Genomic DNA, 16,318 nt, shown 5'->3' on the forward strand with positions numbered 1-16,318 from the left:
TTTTTAAAACAAGAATTGAATCAGTGTCACAGTCAATACTATGAAGTACCCTTACCTCATTTAGAATTAACTTATTTAGAATTCAGTGGTTCTAATAGAGGGCTATGTTCTGTTTTACTCAGGGTGAACTATAAATCCTGCAAACCCAGTTTTACATTTTCAATTCATAGGGCATCCTATTATGAAATCTCAGTTGATGATGGTCCCTGGGAAAAACAGAAGAGTTCAGGACTCAATTTGTGTACTGGAACAGGATCAAAAGCCTGGTGAGTGACTGGATATTTTGCTTTTTAAGTTGTTGGTGGTTGTAAGCACCTCAGTTCACTTGGCTATCTTACATTAGGGATTCTGAGGGTTCTAAGAGAAAAGAAAGAATCTAGTATTAATATTTTTCCCTTCCTCAGAAGTGATCTGTGTGACCTTGTGCAGGACACTTCCTTTCCTAGAGTCTTAATTTTCTAGTATTTAAATGAGAGTATTGGCTTATATGATTTCTAAGGTCTGTCTGTTCCAATTCTAAATTCTGTAATCCATAGTGTCCAAAGAGCATGGATTCTTAACATATTTTGTGTCATGGACCTCTTTGGCAGTCTGATGAAACCTATAGAGCTCTTCTCAGAAATATGTTTTTAAATGCATAAAATAAAATATACTAGATTACAAAGGAAATAAATTATATTGAAATATAGTTATCAGAATATTTTAAAAGTTCATACACCCCAGGTTAGGAACCCCTGCCATAGTAAAGGACCCTCAGTAGGTCTACTTCTACTTCTTGCATTACTGTTGAAGCTTAGGGTCTGCTAGTCTGTACCAGGTGTGCTTCATACCATAGCAAGTGCTTTGGAGAAATGTAACAAAAAATGGGAAATTGGTAGCACATTGACAAGCTGGAGGGTCTCCAGAGTAGTGAAACCAAGATAGTACAGCTCCATCATGCCTTGTGACATTTACATAAAAGAGCTGGGAATATTAAGTTTGAGGAAGAGAGAACTTGTGGAGGACATGGTAAATATTTAAGTATTTGAGAGGGCTGTCATGTGGAAGAGAGGATTCATTCTGCTTTTCTCCAAATGGCAGAACTAGGAGTTACTGCAAAAGGGTAGATTTATGCTAACTGAAAGGAAAAGCATAATAACAGATTACTGTGGAAGGAATGGGCTGTATCAGTAGGTAGTGGGTTTCCTCCACCGGAGGCCTTTAAGAAAAAAAACAGATTACTACCTACCTATATGTTGTAGAGGAGATTGTTGTTCAAGTATGAATTAAAGTAAATTCCCTCCTAGGTCCCTTCCAACATTAAGATCCTGTGATTATCTGAAATATGTGACCTTTTGTTAATACTTAAACATAAAAATACACTTAAGAACAATTAAGAGTAATAGAAATGCTAATTACATAGTGTGTATAAATGCTGAGTTCACATGCCTTTGACTCCATCCCTTCCCCTCTTCAGTAGTAACCAAGTTACTTCCCTACTCATTAAACTCGGTGACACCCTATTGCTTCTAGAATAAGATATAAACTCCTTGGTTAAAGCCCTTTGTCACCTGGCCCCGACCTGTCTTTTCATCCTGGATGTACATTACTTCTTCTGTACTCTATGATCTAGCCAAAACTGTCTTCCTCACACACAATGCTCCATCTCTTGTCTCTACCTTTGTACTGACCATCCAGATGTTGGAATGCACTCCTTACTTACTTGGCTCTCATGGAAATCCTCTTTTCCTTCAAAACTCAACTCAGGTACTACTACCTTTTAGAAGAAGCTTTTCTTGGTTCCCTTCAGTTGCTAATGCCCCCCCCCCCCCACTACCTAGAATTTAACTACTTTGTATTTGTTCTCTTTATATCTATTCTTTATGTCCTTATAGATGTACTGGTCTGTCCTGTTAGTATCTGTTGATGTTGTTTCTCTTAGCTAGTGCCTTGAACATAGAAGGAGCTTAAAAAAATACTTGTTGATAGATGATAAATGGTGGTTGGTTGATCGATCATGGAATAAATGAGGAAATGGACAAACTGGGCTTATAGAAGTTTCTTTGTCCACAAAGTAATAAATTAGGGTCACCCTGATATGATATCTCAGTATTTTATTATGACATTGTTGCAGTCATTTTGAGTTGGTCCAAAAGAACTCATTAATCATAACATAGACTTTAATTATTTGCCCTCATTGTCTATCCAAGTTGACCTTCAAGGTTGCTTCCAGCTCTTGGTCTGCAATCCTTTTAACTCTGAGACTGCTTACAGAATGTAGAGATAATTGATGAAATCTGCACTTTCACCTACTTTGTAATGCTCCATTCTTACCAAGCTTTCCCAGGCACTGTGACTAATAAATGGCATAGCATTTGTTTTGGGGGATGGTCACAACTTAGGGCCTTGGGTCCTTATGGATGCTTAGGCTACTTTCCCAGTTGGTGTAAACTCTGATAACATCTGTGCTGCCATGTATCTCAGATTTCAGGAGGGCTGATATCCCCAGGGGTGGCTGCAAACAGAGATGGCACATTTGTTCCTAATAAAGAAGCCTGTTCGAACCATTAGTGAGTATACTTACTGGCATGTTCCTTGGCTCTTTGGATCCTGGGAGAAAATTTTTATCATCACAATTGATATAGCTTAGCATAATGTTGTTGGTGCAGTTAAGCCCTCTTTTGTTTAATAGACTTTTGATGAATATGAGTCATGTAAATTCTACATTTGACATTTTAAACTTGTAACAAAATATATTGAATTTAAAATTCTAGGTTAGTATTTCTTTGAATATTTTTTATCCTAGGTCTTGCTGACCACCTATAATAATTTGTGAAGACAAATGAATTGGCTAAATATATACTTTCCTGGCCCTTTTGTTTTCCTTCTTTGATATACCATTTTCTCAATCCCCATTGAAAAGAAATTTAACTGAAACACAGTTATCAAATTTCAGTGTAAAAATCAGCTATGTGAAATGAATTTATAAACACCTGATAACATTCATAAACTCATGGACTCTTATGAAAAGACCTTTGAGGTCATCTTAGTACAATCTCCCACCAAGTTTCTCTAAGGATTTAGTTAAAGGCACTCTTTGTCTTTTAAGCAAGTACTGCCTTCCAGAGACTCCCAGGGCTGTGATAAAGACCTGTGGCAGCAGGAATGTTTCCTCTAATATAGATAGATATTCACTAGTTTTCCTCAGAAAGGGTCTGGCTCTAAGCAAGGGATGAAAAGAGACAAACTATCAAATGTAATTCATAGGTAAGGGAGGTGCTTTGTAGTTTGTTGGGGTTTTTTGGTTTTGTGGGGGTTTTTTTGAAGATTCTCCTTCAAAAGGTTAGCGTTTCACTGAAAGGAATTAAAAAAAAAACAGCACTTAAGAAAAATACCAAATAACTATCTTATTTCATGCTTTCATGCTTTCCTACTTCCCCCTCTTTCCCATATGGTATTGTAATTATCATTAATTATCCCTAACAGGTGGTAAAGGCAGAAAGATCAGGAGACAAATTGTCTCCCTGAAACATACTGTAGACCTCTTTCTCTGATATTTCTTCTGAGCAGTTTTGATTTGAGCAAATAGTCATTCCAAAATATTTCTTAAGATAGCTAGTCATCTTCTTGCTCTTTTTTTTTTGGTGAGGCAATTGGGGTTAAGTGACTTGCCCAGGGTCACACAGCTAGTAAATATCAAGTGTCTGAGGCCAGATTTGAACTCAGGTCCTCCTGACTCCAGGGCCAGTGCTCTATCCACTAGCTGCCCCTCTAGTCATTTTCTTTATGAAGCCCTTAATATGGGCCAGATACCATGCTAAGTTCTGGGGCTACAAATACAAGCAAACAAAATGTCCCTCTCTTCAAAGACCTTGTATCCCAAAGGGGAACAAGCAAGAAGGCTTTACATGCTGCATTGGGTAGTGGTGGGAGTGCTGTGCCCTAGCAAGATATGACAAAGACTGAGTTCCATGAAACAAAGCACCTGGGAACAGAGGCACTTGGGGAGGTGAGAACCTATTTTGGACACGGAAGTATAATATAGTCCCTACCTTCAAAAATCTTATACTTAGTTTGCTGTTACAAAATATAAATTTGTGAAAAGCTGAATGATAAGATGAAATAAATAACAGTTCACTTAATAACAAGAGATATCACAAAGTATGTAATTGTCAAGTGAGTAGTATAGATAGTAAGTGCTATAGTAGTTCTAAGGAGGAAGAAAGTTCTTACTATCTCTATAGTCAGTCTTAAAATGTCTTTTTATTCATCAACTCCATTTCCTGACCTCCAGTTCTTCATTTCCTAATCCTACTAGTGTAGTGAAACTGCTCTCTCCAAGGTTACTGGTGATCTCTTTAACTGCAAAATCCAGTGGCCTTTTCTCAGTCTACATCTTTTTGGCCTTGCAACTTTTGACACTCAGCCATACCCTCCTGGATATTCTCTTCCCCTTTCCTGTGACATTATACCCTCTCGTGGTTTTCTTCACATATCTCTGATTACTCCTCAGTGTTTTTGCTGATTCATCAGGCTTATCCCATGTACCATGTGGGTACTCTTCTAGGCCTTCTTTCTATACATATTCTTGGTGATCTTGTCGGCTCCCATGACTCTTAAATCCATATATCTAGCCCTAATTTCTCGTGAAATTCTGTGCCAAATTACTGTCTGTTGGACTTGTCCACCTGCATGTTCTGTCGGCATCTTAAACTTACCACATCCAATATGAAATCCATTCTTTTTTATCCCCGTATCCCTCTTTCCAAACTTAGCATTTCTGACACCACCATCAACTTCATCTGTTAACAATCTTGGAGTCATTTTTGACTCTCATTCTCTCTCAGTTATGTTTGTTAGCTAAGTTTTGTTTGTTCTTCCACAGTCTCTTATCATTGAATCTGTCATCATTATCTATCACTTCTCTTCTGAACTATGACAGTAGCTTTCTTATTGGTCTCCCTAATTCCCATTTCTCCCTTTCAACCCATTTTTTATATAGCTGCCAAAATTTTATTACCAAAACATATTTGACGAGGTCATGTCACCCACATTCAAATCTTCATTCAAATCAATCTTCTAGGATAAAACATAAAATCTTTCCTGATCTGGCTTCCACCTGTCTTTCCAGGATCAGTTTATGTTGTCTTCCTTTTATGTACTCTCTATTCCAAGCAAATCCGTCTGCTAACTGTCTTTGTACACAACATTCCATCTCCTGCCTCTAGCTTTGCATCAATGATGTTTGGAATTCACTTCCTTCCTCTGCTTTGTAGAATCTTTAGTTTTCTTCAAAGCACAACTCATGTTCCACTTGGACTGAAGACTTTCTTGATCCTTCCAAGCTGCTAGTATCCTGCCCCAAATTGCTTAATTCTCAGGATATAATGTCTCTGTGTGTGTGTGTGTGTGTGTGTGTGTGTGTGTGTAAATATAAACTTGTTGAGGCCAAAGACTATTTAATTTTTGTCTTATCCCCAGCCCCTAGCACACTGCCTAGAATGTAGTTAAAGGCTGGCACAAAAGATAAATTGGACTTGGGGAGACTGATGTTTATTTTTAAAATGATTTGCAATAGGATGCCTTTCTTCTATATATTATTTTATTTACATAAATTTGACTTATGCAAATCCTTCAGAAATGCCTCTTACATAAAGTAGTGGCATAATAAAGCATAAAAAAGTCAAAGACAGAAAGATTCCATATATAGAAAGTATTCATATGGTATAAGAGACTTGAAAACCGTGTAATATCCAATAACTGGAGAATAGTTAAATAAATTGTGGTATATGCATGTAATGGAGTATGATGGCACCATAAAAAAGATAATTAAGAATTTCAGGGAAACAGAAGACTTAGGAGCTGAAGAATAGAAGTTACCATTTTTTAAACTTCATTATAGAAGTTGAAAAGTTAATGTATGTCATGTTTATAGCTTCATTATTCTCTCCTATTAAACTAAAGTAAGCATGAGGAAGTAACACACGTTTTTATGACCAACAGTGAGAATTTGAAGGCTGCCCCGAAGAAGGGTTAACTGGCCTAGGTCAGAGGAAGAGCTGGTCAAACAAAACTTCTGTGCTGATCAGCAGTGGGGACAAGTTCCACTTCCAACCTGGGTAACATAGGGAGACCAAAGGTTATAGTTATAGTACTTTCTATAGTAGCAACAGAGTATCAGTTGGGTGATGGACAAATAAATTATGGTGCAAGGCTGTAAGGGAATATGACAGCACTGAAAAAAATGTTGAATATGAAGAATACAGAAAAGTGTGGGAATATTTGTGAAGTTTTACAAAATGAATCAAGGCAGAACCAAGAAAACAATTTGTGCAAATGACAGCAGGGTCGATGGAAAGAACAATAACAGAAAACTGAAATGGAATTCTCTAGTTATAATCACCAAGACAGGCTTTCAGAAAGCTATATAAGAATATACCTTGGGGCAGCTCGGTGGTGCAGTGGATAGAGCACCGGCCCTGGATTCAGGAGGACCTGAGTTCAAATACGACCTCAGACCCTTGACACTTACTAGCTGTGTGACCCTGGGCAAGTCACTTAACCCCAATTGCCTCACCAAAAAAAAAAAAAAAAGAATATACCTCCCTTCCTTTTTGGTAGAAGTGAGAAAACACTGGTATATAATAGTAATCTTGGTTGATGTGTTGATTAGTTTTGCTGAGCAGGGTGTTTTTTCCCTCCTTGTTAGAAGAGATGGCCCTTTTAGAATTGATGGGGAAAGGGAAATATTGGGAAATACAGATTATGTAAAAATAAAAGATACCAATACAAAGGTAAAATTTTAAAATAGGTCATACCAGAATTACCTAAACTTCTCTTGTTGATAGTGTTACTAAATAGATAGATGAAGTGAATGCTATTTATTTGGTTAACTAGATTTTGTCAAAGTATCTTCTAAAGTTTTTATGGAAAATATGGAGAGGCATAGGCTAGGTAACACTGATATATGAATTTGGAAGTGATTGGAGGATTATTAGACTGTAGAGTTCTTGTTGGTTTGTTTGTTTTGCAGGGCAGTGAGGGTTAAGTGACTTGCCCAGAGTCACACAGTTAGTGTCAAGTATCTGAGGTCAGATTTGAATTCAGGTCCTTCTGAATCCAGTGCCAGTGCTTTATCCACTGTGCTGCCCCCTAGAATAATTGTTAATATTGAATGTCAACTGGTCAGGAGGTTTCCAGTGTTGAGCACCAGGAATCTGTGCTTGACGTGTTTAATATTTTTTAGCAGTAATCTGGATAAATGTAGAGCTGTTATATTTATCACATTTTCAGATGACACAAAACTGGGAAAAATAGCTAACACTGGATGACATTGTCAGGATTCAAAAAGATCTTGACATGCTTAGAGCAGGGATTGACAAACTATCTATGGGTCAAATTCTGCCTGCTGACTGTTTTTGAAGGAAAGCCCTAAACTAAGAATGGTTTTTGTATTTTTTTAAAATTTAGTTTGATTGTATTTTAAAATGTAAATGCCAAGGGGCAGCTAGGTGGCACAGTGGATAGAGCACCAGCCCTGGAGTCAGGAGTACCTGAGTTCAAATCCAGCCTCAGACACTTAACACTTACTAGCTGTGTGACCCTGGGCAAGTCACTTAACTCGAATTGCCTCACAAAAACAAAACAAAAAACTGTAAATGCCAATAGGCAAGTTCATTGGTTTGAATCTAATAAGATGAATTTTGACAGAGATAAATATAAGAGCCTAACTTGGACTTTAAAAAAAAAAGTTTTACAAACTCAAGATGGGAAAGACATAATTAGATGTCTTTGAAAAAGATCTGGGGGTTTTGATGGACTGCAAGCTCAATATATGAATAGTCACCAGGGTGATAATAGTAGTCATGTGATCTTGAACTACATTTAGAGAGACAGCTTTCAGGAAGAAGGGAATGATATTTATAGGGTAATAGAGTTTCTTTTGGGTTTAAGTTGAATTAGATTGGATTATATGACTACTGAGGTTTCTTCTAACTCTGAAATTCTATGATTCTGTTAAGTTGGACTGAATTCTGTAGCTTTTTAATGAATTAGGCCCCAGAAATTGCTAAAGTAGAAATGGTTCATGTATTCCTGGAGTGTCAAGGAATGTTTAGATTACAGAATAATTGAGCTCATTTCACACACCAGCAAGGTTATGCTTAAGATTCTGCAAGCTAGGCTTTAGCAATATGTGAATTAAGAATTACCAGAAGAGCAGGCTGGTTTTCAAAGAAGCAGAGGAACTAGAGACCAAATTGCCAACATTGCTGGATTATGGAGAAAGCAAGGGAGTTACCAGAAAAACATCTACTTCTGTTTTATTGACTACACTAAAGCCTTTGACTGTGTAGGTCACAACAAATATGGCAAGTCCTCAAAGAGATAAAAGTACCAGATCATCTTACTAGTCTCCCAAGGAACCTGTATGCCGGCCAAGAAGCAACAGTTAGAACAAAACATGAAACAACTGCTTGGTTTGATTGGAAAAGGAGTATGACCTGGCTGTATATTATCATCTTATTTATTTAACTTATATGCAGAATATATCATGCAAAATGCCAGACTGTATGAATCAAAAGCCAGAATCAAAGTTGCTGGGAGAAATATCAATGGTCTCAGATATGCAAATGTTACCACTCTGATGGTAGTAAATGAAAAGGAATTTAGAAACCTCTTGATGAGAGTGAAAAAGGAAAGTGTAAAAACTGGCTTTAAGCTTAACATCAAAAAATCATCTTGGTAACTAGTGCCATTACTTCCTGGCAAACAGAGGGAGAAGAAATGGAAGGACTGTCAGATTTTATATTCTTGGGCTCAAAGATCACTGCAGATGGCAACTGCAGCCATGAAATTACAAGATGTTTGCCCCTTGGAAAGAAAGCTATGACAAATCTGGACAGCATACTAATAAAAAGCAGAGACATCACCTTGTTGACGAAGGTCTATATTAGACAGAGTTGTGGTTTTTCCAGTGGCAACGTATGACTGTGAGAGTGGGACTATAAGGAAAGCTCAGCAATGCAGAATTAACACTTCTAAATTGTGATGGTGAAGAAGATTTTTTAGATTCCCTTGGACAGCAAGGAGATGATATCAATTAATCCTTGAAGAAATTAATTCCAGCTATTCACTGGAAGGTTGAGTACTGAAGCTTAAATACTTTGGCCTCATAATAAGAAGACAGGACTCATTGAAAAAGAACCTGGGGACAGCTAGGTGGTGCAGTGGATAGAGCACTGGCCCTGGAGTCAGGAGTACCTGAGTTCAAATCCGGCCTCAGACACTTAACACTTACTAGCTGTGTGACCCTGGGCAAGTCACTTAACCCCAATTGCCTCACTAAAAGAAAAAAAAGAAAAGAAAAAGAACCTGATTGAAGGCAAAAGGAAAAGAGAATGGTAAAAGATGAAATGGATAGAAAGTGTTATAGAAATAATGAACATGAGCTTGGAGAGACTTCACGAGATAGTGAAGGATAGAAGGGCTTGGCATGCTACTGTTCATGGGGTCACTGAGAGTTGAATCCATTCTGGGATTCCTGGAACCACTCTAAAATCTGCCACATGTCTGCAATGTTATTTAATGTTCTCAGCTTCCTCAGTTCTCTGACATTTTTAGAAGGTTTTGGTAGAAGAGCTAGAGCATTAGAACTTATAATGATAGGATGCTTTTCTTAAATTATTTAAGAAAGGTTCTGGTGAAGTCTTTCAGCCCTTTCTCAGATAATGTTTTTAAACAGATAAAATATGTAGCATTGGAGAGGAACCAATTATCTTGAAATAAAATTATCAATTAAAAAGTTCATGGACTCCTGATTTAAGATCTGTTATTATTAGGAGATACTAAATGGCTAGAATACTTTTAAGCAATGCAGATATATTATTTAGTACTATACAGTAAAATCCCTGTCTTTGATTTTGTGTAATGAGTTTACATCACTAAATACTATTTCCCAAAATAAAGTGATATATGTTTAAATCATGATATGACATACCAATTTATTTATTATTAAGCATTTTATTGTAATTTGTATAGATTTTTTGCTATCTAGCTTTGAGATTATTTAAAAGTTTGGCCTTTTCCTTGTACCATAATTATTCAAAAGAAAACATTGTTTAGCCTTTAGATGTTGGACTCTTATTAACCATTCCAGTATTCTGATTCCTCAGAATAGCCATTTGAGTACACTCTCAGGGGAGGTTCTGGAGTCTGAATCTGTTATTAAAATGTTGGTAATAAAGTGAAGTTTATATTTAGGATTTTAGTTTTACCTTAAACTTCACTGTTTAACTAACTTAATATACAGTGCTGTATTAAGTTAGTTATCACATTCATGCAGAACTACATATTTCAGTCTTTTCTGTATATAAAAAAGGTCCTCTCTTGTATTCCTTATTGTTTTGTTTTGTTTTGTTTTTGTATTCCTTATTGTTAAGAGAATAAACTAGGTATACAAAAATTTGGGTGTTTCTAGGACTCATGTACTTGAAGTATAACAACAAAAAATGATTTTGTTTTTAGGTCATATAATATTAACAGGGTCGCAACACAAGCTGTAGAAGATGTCTTAAAGATTGGTAAGTACCAGAATGACTGCTTTATGCTAGTTATATTTTTAAAAAGAATTTCATTTAATTCCAGTGCTTTTCCTCTTCTGACAGCTAAAGAGCAAGCAAACTTGGATCTTCCATTGAATAAGGAATTAGTTGAGAAAGGTGAGTGAAAAATAATGGCAGTCATTAACTTCACCAGTATGGCTTGATGTTGGTTCTAAATAATTCTGTACTTAGTAGCCAAGAATTTACTTTAACATGTACTGATCGTTTTAGTGAAATCATGGGTCCAATGTGTGGAACCTTTTTCACTAATGAAACTTTCAGTTTTCCCACCCCTCTCCCAGTTCCTTTCATCCTTGCCATTCTTGTCTGCATTTCCTTCTAAGTCCTCTGTGAAGCATCTATTCATTATTCAATACTCGGAAGCTTAGAAAGGGCCTTCTCTTGTTTCTTTCTAGTTCCCTATATATGAATGGCCCAACTCCATTTTCAGTCATGTATGGCCTAAAAAAAATTTTTTATATACCATTTCTTAAGCACAAGTTGTTATGCTGCTTACATACACTCATTTTGTGGGGTTTTTTTTCCCCATTGCCTTTTGGCTTATTTGTAACTTTAAATCTCCTACCATCCTGATATGTTATATCATCTGTAACCTTATATTAGCTATATATTATTGACATACATGCCAAAGATTAGACTGAATTCTGCCACATCTACCAACATGTCCTTCCTTTTCACTAGTACCTTATCCTCATGAATCACCCACAGGATAAAATTCAGCATACAGATGCTCTTGTGCAGATCCTTTATAACCATACCAATGGTTCTGTTGGGCATCCGTGTTTTCTGCCAGGGCTTCACCAAGGATGCACACAATGTCCTTCTGGATATTTCAGTCTGGTGGTTATGCTAAGGAGCTGGAGGGGCAGGGCAGAAACCAGGAGCCGGAGAAGGTGGAATGTTGACACCAGGTTTCCTTCCACTTGTATATGATCCAGGAGCTGCTTGAATTTGTCTCTTTGGTATCTTCTGTGCTTCTGGAGATCTCATGATGGCAGCTAGGTGGGGCAGTGGATAGAGCACTTGCCCTGAAGTTGGGAGGACCTAAGTTCAAAAATCACCTCAGACACTTATTGGCTGTGTGACCTTGGGCAAGTTATTTAACCCCAATTACTTTAAACATCCGGGGTCATCTCTAGTCTTCCTGATGTATATCTTGCCACTGGACCCAGATGGCTCTGTAGGAGAGATTGAGCTCGGTAACCCTTGCACAGCCCTCCCTTACTTAAATCCAATTCACTGCAGTCATGACATTACCCTAATGTCATGGTCCTCTTGAAGAATGAAAGACAAATAACAACATAGCAACCCATGAAAGTGATTCCTGGAGGCTCGTGATCAGCAAACAGTTCCACCACCAACTGTGGGTAGGTGAGAAGCAGCCCTTGCTCGTTCTGCTTGAGTAATGAGGCAACATGTAGTAGCAGCTTCTAAAGCAATGAAGATGGGTGACTGAAAGAGTTGGCCACAGCTTTATTACTGATGAGAAGATGGAAGTTTGTTCCCTGAGACCAACAAAGCCTGTATCGTGCTAGTTAGAAAGATCCAGGAAGAGTCATTGCATACCTATCTTTTCACCTACAGCAGTGTCTACAACTCTTTTAGCATGGAGATAGCATCTGAAATTTCCAAATGGAGCTTTCCACTTTTCACTCCATAATCAGCAAAATGATCATCAGTAAGGAGCTTATGACTTTTTCGATGAGCCACTACAGACAGTGGTGATACACTGCACAAAGCCCACAGCCCAACAGAACATGGCCCTGCAGCTGGCAGAAAAGCCGGGTAGCTTGATGGAAAACAATGAGTGTGTCTTCAACCATAAGTAGGGTACCTACCTATCAAGGTTATTTTAAGAGACCAGAAAGATGGCTACTGAAAAAGTGAGGTGGGGCAGCTAGGTGGCACAGTGGATAGAGCACCGGCCCTGGAGTCAGGAGTACCTGAGTTCAAATCCGGCCTCAGACACATAACACTTACTAGCTGTGTGACCCTGGGCAAGTCACTTAACCCCAATTGTCTCACTAGAAAAGAAAAAGTGAGGGAAGGTACATGCATTGGGGAAGCTACTGCCAGCAAGCAGTCACACTTCCTGTTGACTTCCTCAGAGGATGCAACCCTTGAAATATAACATTCATCCAGAGTAATTAAAAGTCTATATTTTGTTGGGGGAAGAATTATTGAAGACTCCCCAAAGATTTGTTTATGTGGGTTATAGCTACTAATATTGACCATACTAGAAATTAAAATGTGCTACTATTATTATAAAAATAAATTTGACCTCATGAACCTTCTCAAAAGGTGCCTGGACAGCATTTTGAGAACTATGGCTCTATATTTTTGTTATCATTGTAGGAATTTTTATCATAGTTATATTCACTTTTTTCTGTATTAGTTCGTAGTGGCCTTTTCAGTTTTCTCTGAAACTATCCATTTCATTATTTCTTATGGTCCAATAATCTCATTATATTCATATGTCACAATTTGTTTAGCTATTCCCCAATACAAGGACATCCCCTTAGTTTCCAATTTTAGCTGCTACAAAAAGAACTTTATTTTTCTATGTGTTATTGAAACTTGTTATACTTACTTTTATTTCTCTATTTTCAGTAACAAATGAATATAATGAATCTTTACTGTATAGTCCGGAAGACCCAAAGATGCTTTTCAGCATTCGAGAACCTATAGCAAATCGAATATTCTCAAGTAGTCGTCAGCGTTGTTTCTCATCAAAGTAAGTTTTGTAAGGTTTCACAGTGACTGTTTTCTTCCCTTTTAAGTAGTACTAATGTGAATTACTTTTGATTAAATTCACTCATCTGTAGTTAACATAGTGGAAAAACTACCTGTTGAATAAATGTGGTAATAAGAGATTGGCTTTAAAAGATACTTTGTTCAATCCTATTCTGTTCTAGTAGATGTCTCAGAGAAACTTTCCTATTTGTGTTATTTGGAGGTGTTGGATCTTTCACTTGGGTAGTTTTGTTTTTGTTCTGTTAATCTAACAAGGTAATGGAAGGTAAAAAAACAAATCACTATCTTGAGAAAAATTCAGACAGAAACCAATACCTAACTTCTTACAGAAATTTAATTCTACTTACAGTAGATTAAAGTAAGTAGTTTCAGTGCTTTCAGTTTTTCCCTCAGTGAACAACAGTATTAAAATTAACTGGATGTTTCTTATAAATTTATTTTAGAGTTCAAAAGAGAAGTTAATGGCTTTTTTATACAAACTGATTTCTGCATTAGCTTTCTCAGATAGGAAAAAGGAAACCTTAGTTACTGTTGAAAGAAAATTTGAATTATTTGACAAATATCATGCTTTTCAGGTTAATTTTCTGTGTTTGTAAAGAAATTCCCTAATAATACATACCAGCTACTGTTCTGCATGTAGTAGTCTTGTCTGACATAGAACAGTGAGAGGTTAAGTTACTTTCCCAGGGCTACACAGCCACTATGTGTCAGAGACAGGGATTTAATTTACATGTTCCTGACTGTGGTCTGCTATACTATGTTGCCTCTCACCATTTTCTTAGTGAGAAAAATGTTTTCTTTATATGTACAGTTATAGGTTTTCAGGTCAATAAAAGCATTTTCATTTATAGTTCATTTTAGTCATTTGTGAGTTAATTTTAGTAGGCTATATTTTAAATTCATGATGTTACTATCAGTAAGTATGAAACTATCTGATAGTCTTAAAAACACTGATTTTTTTCATGAAAACTTATTTTACTTTTACAAATATCTTTAAGTTTTATTCATTCATTAATAAAACATCTCCACCAAGATATTCTGTGAACTCAGTAAGGGATCATCTAACTTTATAAACCTTGAAAACTTAATTTGGAGGTTTGAAGTAAGTGAAGTTATAATCATAATTAATCTACATGGACTTCTTAATATTTCAAAGATGACCAAACTGCTAAAATGCTAGGGTTTTTCATTTACTTATTGTTTTGTGGAAAATTATTCCTAGTGTTAACAATAATATGTTTCTTCTTTAATTTTCAGGGTTTGTGTTCGTTCTCGTTGTTGGGATGCCTGTATGGTTATAGATGGAGGAACTTCTTTTGAGTTTAATGATGGAGCGATAGCTTCAATTATGATCAATAAAGATGATGAACTTCGAACTGTGCTGCTAGAGCAGTGAAGGACAATTCAGTGGACATTAAATTCTGATCACCCCAAGAAAAAAACACTCTAATTGCAGAAACAGACTGCATGTCGTAGCACTGCATTTTTAAAAAATTATTAATGGCTGTTCCTTACAATTTGGGTCCACAGCCAATTCTGAAAGTTGGGAGATCTTGAGAGAATCTCTGTGGTTGAGAAAGCTTGAGAGAAAGTATTCGTTGCCTAAGAAAATTGATGGACTAAAACTACATGGAGATTTTAGAATTCATGCCAGCTGTATAGCCTACAGATGTTTTTAAAGTGGTAATAACTTTAAATTTAAGGAGGTAGGTTCAAATAAAAGATTAAATGTATAGGGTGTGATTTAACTATAATAGGGTCCCTTTCTCTTCCCTCATCCCCCCACTCCCTCCAATAGTATTCAAGGATTGTTCAAACATGCTTATCAGTCATAAATATTTTTTTTACAGAAAAGCAATTTGAATGTTAAGCTTGTTCTGATGATGATTATAGTTTTTATAAATCCTGACATTGACCTATTTGAAATAGGTAAATGTTTTTTATATATACTTTTAAGAATTTTATAATTTCAGAACATGGTGATGATAATGCCGTATTTTTTCATCTTCAGTGATTTGAGGCCAATGTGAAATTTAAATATTTCTCCTTTTCCGCCCAATGTTTCTGCTTATCTTTTAAAAACTTTTCAAGCACCCTTTCATTTATATCTTGATTCAGGCTATGCTGTTCACTTGTGGTTGAAATGCATTTATCTGGAGAAAATCATGCTGCTATTACAAACTTTCTAACTGCTCAAGAATTGTCTTGATAACGAATCAGACTTTTAAACATGTGATCATTGGAGTAGGTAATCTGTAAGGTTCCTTCCAGTTCTACAATTCCATAATAATGACGACGATGATTATGATGATGTGATAATAAAATGAAGTTATACCTGAATAATCTGAATTTACTTTAACCTTAAGGAAAAAACATTTACTATTTGAATCTATGGTTGGGTATTGGATATGAAAGAAAGTCAACATCAAAATCAATGAAGCATTTGTATTCATTATCTTTTGAATGTGTTGGTTACAGTTTTATTATTTTCTTGAGTTTTCATCTAATTTACTGTAAGCTTTAAGTAGCTGTGTTGATGAATACATTCTGACTTTGCTTCCTTTTTCTCACATTATGAATTAGATGAAAATTTTTTAATAAAAATGCAAGAAAATTTTTTGTTTTCAGCCCATTAGCAAGTCGTCTTGTAATTTTCTCCCAATACTCCCCACTACTGCTTATACAAACACTGTATTCGTGTGAAAAAAGTTTCAATAAAAACTTTTTTCAATCAGAAGTAAAATAATTTGTGAATGATAAGAACAATAATTAAAAACATAAGTGAATTAAAGTGTTTTCCTATGCAATGTACTGAATTTATTATGTTACTTTTATTCACCAAGTTATAAACTATGCATAAATTTTCAGAGGGAGCCCAGGTTTTGTACTATATAATATAATGATAATAATGAAATTAAGATAGCATGTCTGTATTAGATGGGTAATGTCAATTTTATTTTACT

At 36.1% G+C, this 16,318-nt stretch overlaps 1 protein-coding gene across 7 annotated transcripts in view; it reads left to right on the plus strand.

Moving 5' to 3' along the window:
* NADK2 (NAD kinase 2, mitochondrial) overlaps positions 1-16,092 on the plus strand; it is a 61,098-nt gene extending 45,006 nt beyond the window's left edge. For 4 of the 7 annotated variants that reach the window (XM_043988795.1, XM_043988810.1, XM_043988818.1 and 1 more), the window contains 5 exons: positions 171-266; positions 10,504-10,559; positions 10,644-10,697; positions 13,212-13,335; positions 14,613-16,092. In XM_043988795.1, the coding sequence (XP_043844730.1) occupies positions 171-266; positions 10,504-10,559; positions 10,644-10,697; positions 13,212-13,335; positions 14,613-14,751 (469 nt within the window). In that variant the 3' untranslated portion in view covers positions 14,752-16,092. Of the gene's footprint in view, positions 1-122; positions 267-2,463; positions 2,620-10,503; positions 10,560-10,643; positions 10,698-13,211; positions 13,336-14,612 lie in introns of those variants that run through there. The other 3 variants (XM_043988803.1, XM_043988825.1, XM_043988835.1) reach the window with 2 other exon arrangements.
* Positions 16,093-16,318: the final 226 nt, after the last annotated feature.

Source organism: Dromiciops gliroides, chromosome 1 (genome assembly GCF_019393635.1).
Source record: "Dromiciops gliroides isolate mDroGli1 chromosome 1, mDroGli1.pri, whole genome shotgun sequence".
NCBI lineage: Eukaryota > Metazoa > Chordata > Mammalia > Microbiotheria > Microbiotheriidae > Dromiciops > Dromiciops gliroides.